Source organism: Aptenodytes forsteri, unplaced genomic scaffold (assembly GCF_000699145.1).
Source record: "Aptenodytes forsteri isolate BGI_AS27 unplaced genomic scaffold, ASM69914v1 Scaffold234, whole genome shotgun sequence".
Lineage (NCBI taxonomy): Eukaryota > Metazoa > Chordata > Aves > Sphenisciformes > Spheniscidae > Aptenodytes > Aptenodytes forsteri.
The window spans coordinates 81,342-88,632 of NW_008794006.1; the positions used below are offsets into that span (position 1 = coordinate 81,342).

Below are 7,291 nucleotides of genomic sequence, written 5' to 3' on the forward strand. Positions count from 1 at the left end.
CTAGGTGCAGGACCTTGCACTTGGCCTTGTTGAACCTCATGAGGTTCACACAGGCTCACTTCTCGAGCTTGTCCAGGTCCCTCTGGATGGCATCCCGTCCCTCTGGCGTGTCGACCGCACCACTCAGCTTGGTGTCATCTGCAAATAACATCCTTCATAACACAAGGAAACTGACTTTTGCTACCCTAGTCCAAATACTGTTTGTGTATATTGTGTCTTGCAGATAAATTCTATTGGCAAATGTCTACTGATCTGATAATAATACACAAAGAAATTAAAAGTTCTCCAGGTTCTACAAAAGATTTGCAACGTGGTTTCTTCCAGTGGAAATTAGTTATGTTAATATGCCTGATTAGTCATGAGTTTTGAATCCTAAAGTCATTCCCCCTTTCTCACGTTAATATTTGCTTCAGTGATACACTGCTTTAACAACTTTTCCTTGACTTCTGAAATATATCTTTGAGCTAAATATCTGTGAATTACAAGCTGACATTGAAATTGAAGCCATTTCTTCGATGAGGACTAAAGATCTGCCTCCCCCAGCTACTCACTCTCTTCTCACTTGCAAGAAACTGAGGAGTTTAAAAACTATTTTATAAATTTTTCTTTTTTCAGCTCTGCTGTTATGCTGCATCTGTACAATAAACAAGAGCTTGAGAAAATTCAGTCTGAACCTAAATAAATTCCTTACAGTTGAGAGGGGAGAGCCTAAGCCAGGCAAAATGAAAATAATCCAGAGCAAGTGAATAGACGCAACTTAAAATACTTACAGTTCATAACTTCTTCTGGCTAAAATTCCTCCACTGATAATATGGTATGATGTATGTATGAAACATTAAACTTGATTTGAAAAGAAAGTCAGATGCACTTAAGAAAATGGATGGGATGATGCTGACCCAGAATTTACTTTTTTTTCTCTTAAGTTTTCTGCCTACAGAGGCCAGAGTGTACTTCTTAATACCACTGATCTGATCCAACACAAAGTACTGTAACATGTATGTGGGGTACCACAGTAAAAGAAAACATTTGTTTTATTTGCTCTATGAATATAAAAATGTAAAGGGGACACAATATAGTTAAAGTTGGAGAAATGTAGTTAAATCTCTTTCAATATTCTGCAAGGGAGATGTTTTTTCTTGGTGTATTCTTTATTACAGTTTGAAATGTAGAGACCTGCTATGTGATTTCTCTCTGCTGTGATTCAAAACCATAGATGGGTTCAGCCTATGTAACCACGATGTCACTCAACAGCTACCCTTCACCTAAACAAGAGATTATGCAAGCAGTAGGGAAAACTGTGAAGACATGAATCTGAGCTTTTCCAGCAATTCACTTCTGTGACACTAGTTTTAGAACTGAAAGCAAATGTCATCTCTTCAGTATCTCATCTCTTCATGCCATACCTCTTTCAGATAGGCTTGTAGACTTCTACCACCACTTAACATTTGCTGCTTCCTGTCTGGTAGAGAACAGAAAAGTTAGTGTTGTATCTTTGAAAACACTACTGTTAGTGCAGTGATGTGTTGAGTCATAAAAGTCTGCATAGATATCCCTATGTACTTGGTTTGCAATGTAGTACAAAGTTAAAGGTCCATCCCTGAAAGGGTCTGTGAAGAGAAAAGAGTTACACTGCAAAAGTGCAAGGATATAATTTGCAAACAGATTGAGGCTTAAGAAATCACTCACCTCCTCAAAATCAATTTACAAGAGTGGAATAGTGTTTCTTCTAGCTTTGTTCATTGGGATAATGTCACTCAATGTAAAGAAACCATAAAACCAAAAAAATGGTTTGTATTCATTACCTAAATACAACTTCTCCCCTGCTTCTTGTGCCATTTGCATACAGCAGCCTCACAAATTATCTGCATTTTCTGATACACATTTTGCCCTAGGTGTTTACAACTATAATATGTCTTGTTTCTTTCTGTGGTCAGGGAGAACGTAGAGGTTCCTTGGCATTTATACGTTCTCCAAGTACAGACAACATGGTAAATGTGGATTTCAGCACCCCACGCCCAAGTACTGTGGAAAGTTCTGTCTCTTATTTACTGTAAGTAACATTGTGTGTTTGTGGTGTGTTTTTTCTGTGTTTTTTTTTACGTTATATGTGAGGAAATAGAAATAGTGTTATAAATGTTGAAAAATGCAAATTACAGCTGCTTCATTCACTACTTTTTTGAAGTTCAATTAATCTTTTCTCCCACATAAAATGGGTATACATACAGTTATATTGTTGCATTTTACACACAAACAAAGGCTGGTAAGGTGAAGCAGATATCCACATTAGAGTTGTTTCATGTGCCTTTTGTTCACCAGCTGCTCCCATCAGATACTTGCTCACTCATTTTCATTTAGCTGATTTTGACCTTTCCTTTTTTTTTAGGCTTCATCTTCATTTCTCCCTCTCGTTCCACATTTTCCTGTTTTTTCTTCCTCTTCAGCAATTACTGATTTTTAAAACTGCTGTTTGTATATTGTATTCTTCTTCAGGAGAGAAAAAGCTGGACCAGTTTGCCTTGACATGCAAGCTTTAGAACAGAGGAGGAAAAGTATCCGGGACACAGAAGACACAGTCGCTCATCACACCCTACAACAGTACCTGTATAAACCCAGGCAAGAGGTGAGAGTGGAAGGCTAGCATTGGACTGTTTTCCAATCTAAAACTAGGAGACATTAGGAACCAAAACTTGGGAGCAAAACTCAAAAGGAAAGAACCCATCTGCAAAATCTGCACCCTTGAGGAAGATAGGCTCTTTGTCTATATTCTTTCTCATTTATGAACATGCCTCTTTAACAGAACTAATGGCTTTGATTTCACTGGAGCCAGTGGAATGCAGAACTGGGTCTAATATAGGTTCTGAAGCAGGATTAAATGGAGTATATCAACTGAAGTGATTCAGACACTTATAGGGAGAGGCTTACTTTGAATGACAGTCACTCTTACGTACTTAAAATTCCTGGACTTATACCTGTTTCATGGTGAAGAAAGAGAAAGAAAAGTAGGAGTTTCATTAATGCCTTCAGACTAGTCTTTGTTTCATTCTTTTCTATGGCGTTGTTTACATTTGCATGACACTGATTAAATGCATTGATTCAGGGCTTCCAGCTGTATTTCTAAATAAATGAGTATTGTCTTCCCTTCCTGGCCACAGCACAAACACCTGTACAGTCGACATGAGATCATGCACAGTGAAGATGAGAAACAAGACAAGGAGATTTTCCATAGGACAATGAGGAAGCGCTTAGAATCTTTCAAGAGTACCAAACTAGGAATAAACCATTCCAAGAAGCTCAATAAAATCCACAAGCGAGACCGGGGCCAAAAAAGGGTAAAATACTTTCACAAGGACCCAGATGTAGCCACCTATTATACAAACTAAGGGGTGGGGAGGGCAGGGAGGACTCTGAAGGGTCCTATGTCCTGCATTTATCTCTGTCCTATAGAACTTCATGAACTTAAAGGGCCTAAGCAAGAAGAGATTAAACTATGAGATAACTCAAGGGGCATCTTCTAACATGCTGCTTTTCTCTATGCTTTGAGACCCTTCTTCTGGGTGAGAGATTTTTGATCACTTGAAAAACAATAGACATTGAGCCATGCTACAACACTGTGGGAAGATATTGCAGGGTAGATGTAGCAGGGTAGCACTCTACCATAGAGTGTACCACAAAATGTGCATGAAACAAAGAGGGAACGTACAGCATACAGAGAGCCAAAGTTCCTTTCTTTTCCTGTAGTGAGTACAAGTGTGGGGGGAAACTAATGACATCCATATTGAGTCTCAAGCAAAGATTACAACAGATTTCAGGGTTATGCAGCTGAACTCATGCATTGAAAGGATGTCATTGCCATTGCTATCTGATGATGGTAGTGTTTTTGGTAACTTCATTTGTTTTCTTTCAGCGAAACAGCAGTGTTATACCAAATGGAAAAATACCTTCAGAAAATCCAGTACAAGATTTTACTTTGAAGGAAAAAGGTAAAAAGACTCTTAGACCAGTTTCATTAACTGCATTTTACCAGCTACATTGTCAGTAAAGCATCACTGAAAAATTTTGTGATATGCAACAGTGAAGCTGGTATTAAAAAGGGACTTCTAGTAATAATTCAGAACTCAGAGTGGGGATCTGCTCCATGGTTAAATGCAGTGTCTCGATGATTTAGGAGTTGTTTTTCTAGGCAGCTGGATGACAAACCAAATTTTAATTGGCCTTTTTGCTCACGTTTTTAAAATATCAGATTTAAATTTTGAAAAAAAAGCAATGCTGCGGCTACAACGTAGATGAACTTTCAGCTTCCTTTTGGATAAGCTGCACAGAGCAACTTTTGCTAACATTTTTCTTTTTCATCATAGCAGGATATGTCTGCCCAGCACACCATGCCATATAAAATTCAGTAGTTGAGATGACATTCTGATCTGAGTTAAGGTCTGTTTGTTTAGAAGCATCTGAATCAGAGTTGACTAAGCAAGCACGTTAGAACTCAAGGAGAGTGTAGCTTTGAAAGGAACACATAGTCAGAGGCCAGTTTTAGAACTGATTCACCCTTCCTGCACAAATCTAACACACAGGTCAGCCTTGAAAGTGTAATCTGAAGCTGACTGGCCTAGGGAGCATCCCTAGCAAAAGTTGGTTTTGCATGTAAAACCCCAAATTCTTTCATTTCATGTTTTAGCCATCTTTTGGCATTGATGTCAGTCATAGCAAGATGTGATGGACACTAATATGTTTGTTATGTAATTATAAAATAATATGTGTCACTTAAAAACTGAAACATGGTTTAAAAGCCACTGAACTAACTCTTATTTGTGTTCTTTCCTCTGTTTATGCATGCAACCCCTTGATCTCAAAGAGAATTGAAGTAGAGAGGGATTCATTTTTTCTCAATAGCTCCAAGCAAAGATATTTTTCTTTATGTATGTTCTTTGAATCATTTTCTGAGCATTATTTTTCTTTGACTGACAGGGGCAATACAGGCTGGCTGAATAAGTGTAATATTCTAGAATCTTTTTCCATGGGAAAAGCTTTCTGAATACTTATAAGTAGGTCATTCAATGCTGTCTTGTTAAAGGATGGTGCGTATAGATGTCATCCTCTACTTAAAAAAAAAAGTTTCATTGGAAGACAGTCTTAACAAGTGGTTTAGCAGCTGTTGTAAAACTGATTCTACTGTGGTAGAAGTAGCAATGACCTCACCAGGTCTGAAATCAGTCAGGATAGTAATGCTGACCTCTGTCAAATGATGAAAATGCAGTGACTGATCATTGTAACGGGACAACATTTGTCAACATGTGAGCATTTAGGACACAAAACATAGCTGCGGCAGTGGTGCCATGTCATAGGTTGGTTTGTTTCAGTCCCAGGAAAGCAGACAATTCTGTTAGCCAAAAGCTTAGCCAGAGTGTGAAATCTCTATCATAGCACCAGATAATAATGCAAGCCGGAAACCTGTGTTGAGTTTCTTGATGTAATTAGTATCTAAGCTGCAAACTCTATATACATTCACATTTGCATTTCAGTGCTACAGCTGTTGATTAAATTTTGCCCTTATCTAGATCCTTGTTAAAGATGTATCTTTGATAACTATGCCAGCATCAAACCAGTATGAAATAACTTTTTCTATCAGAACTGATACAAATCTCTAATCAAATTGGACTTTCTTTTTTTTCCAGATTTGGAGTTTTCTGAATCAGAAGAAAATAATGATTATGAAACTTTGCATCTAGGCAAAGGAGTTGATTTCCTGGCTAATGTGACGAAGCAAAATTTCACAGATACTCCTACTGGTAAAAAAATTAATTGCCTGCAGAGGTGGTTTTTTCCCCCCAAATGTTAAAAAAAATCCTAGAAATGGTGCTGATTTAGCCTGTATTTTCTGTTTTGGTTTGATTTGATGTGTTCTATTAGAAAATATATTTCCTTAATGTTAGTGTTAACAGATAACAAGTTTTGGACATCTTTGGAGCAGATGGAGAGCATCAAATTTGCTACTGATAGAAGTTGTGAGCATGACTGCCTAGACCAGACCTAAAACCACTAATTATTTCTAGCAACAGAAAATGTTATTTTAGAGTTGTCCTACCTCACAAGACCAGCCCATACTAGTCCTTTGGAACCGTCTTCTACTTGCATTTGAAGCACTTTGTTGTGATAAATTTCATGCTGCTTCTGTCAGGCAGGATTTCTCCTCTTAAATTCACAACTCCCTCAGATCCTTACAGGCTCATAGAAGTCACTGAAAAGGGCAGATTTTCAGCATTCCTGGAGCATTCATTGGACTTGATTTCCAGCCTTGAAAGGCTCAAAAATATCAGACTGAAAGTGTATCACTATATATAACAGAAATTATATGATATGAAATTATATGATTTATAAAGTTTTAAAATTTAGTATTTCTCTTTAGCACTTTTGTGTTTGAATTTTCAGCATGCCACCGTATGCTTCATATGTAACGTGGTGCATGTGAAGAAAAATACTTGTGTCTGTACTCTTTTGGCAGACATGCGGATACAGCCTTTTCACTGTTCCATGACAAATTCTACGTTTGAGAAATTATTTTGATTAATTGTATTTGTCACTCGTGAACTTTTTTTAGGAATTGATAACCCAGTATTTTCAGCTGATGATGATCAAAGCATCTACATGAAGTTCTCACCATGGTTATCTAGTGAAGATACTGTGGTACCATCACAAAGGGCCCGAGTGCAGATCCCATATTCTCCAAACAACTTCAGACGGCTCACTCCATTCCGGCTCAGCAATAAATCAATAGATTCCTTCCTGCTAGCAGATGGCCCAGAGGACCGACCCAGATCTTTTCTCCCAGAATCAACACATATGTAATATTTTAAAAGATATTATCACCTTTATTTTTAATCAGCCTTTCTATCAACTCTGACTATTGACAAGTAAACTTACTTTTCTGATTTTTCTTCTCCCAGAGCATGTCTGTCTTTCCTGATTTCTTTGTACAACTAAACATCTATTTTCCTCCAGCTTGAATAACAAAACTTCTTTCTATTTTCCTTCTACAGAAGAGCTGTCCAACTATTTGGGATCCAATGCCTTGCTATTTTTACAGCAGATAAGGGTCCTACTCTTGTTTTGGCTTGAATACTTTAAATGCCAAGAAAATAGTATTCCAAATACCAGAATATTGTGCACCCATTTTCAAGAGGCTCCAGGTTTCTTGGTTAGTCAGTTCTAGATGATAAAATTTGTACCTGAATTCCCTAACAGGAATCAGGTAATTCTGATTCAACCCCCTTAAACAGTGATTGGTCTTTCCAAG

General features: G+C 37.6%; 1 protein-coding gene across 1 annotated transcript in view; it reads left to right on the forward strand.

Annotated features, from left to right (window-relative positions):
- SLC9A3 (solute carrier family 9 member A3) overlaps window positions 1–6,843 on the forward strand; it is a 54,770-nt gene extending 47,927 nt beyond the window's left edge. Inside the window, exons 11-16 of the mRNA XM_009289736.1 lie at window positions 1,935–2,050; window positions 2,491–2,620; window positions 3,153–3,329; window positions 3,905–3,980; window positions 5,673–5,786; window positions 6,596–6,843. Of these exons, the coding sequence (XP_009288011.1) occupies window positions 1,935–2,050; window positions 2,491–2,620; window positions 3,153–3,329; window positions 3,905–3,980; window positions 5,673–5,786; window positions 6,596–6,843 (861 nt within the window). The remainder of the gene's footprint in view (window positions 1–1,934; window positions 2,051–2,490; window positions 2,621–3,152; window positions 3,330–3,904; window positions 3,981–5,672; window positions 5,787–6,595) is intronic.
- The last annotated feature ends 448 nt before the right edge of the window (window positions 6,844–7,291 follow it).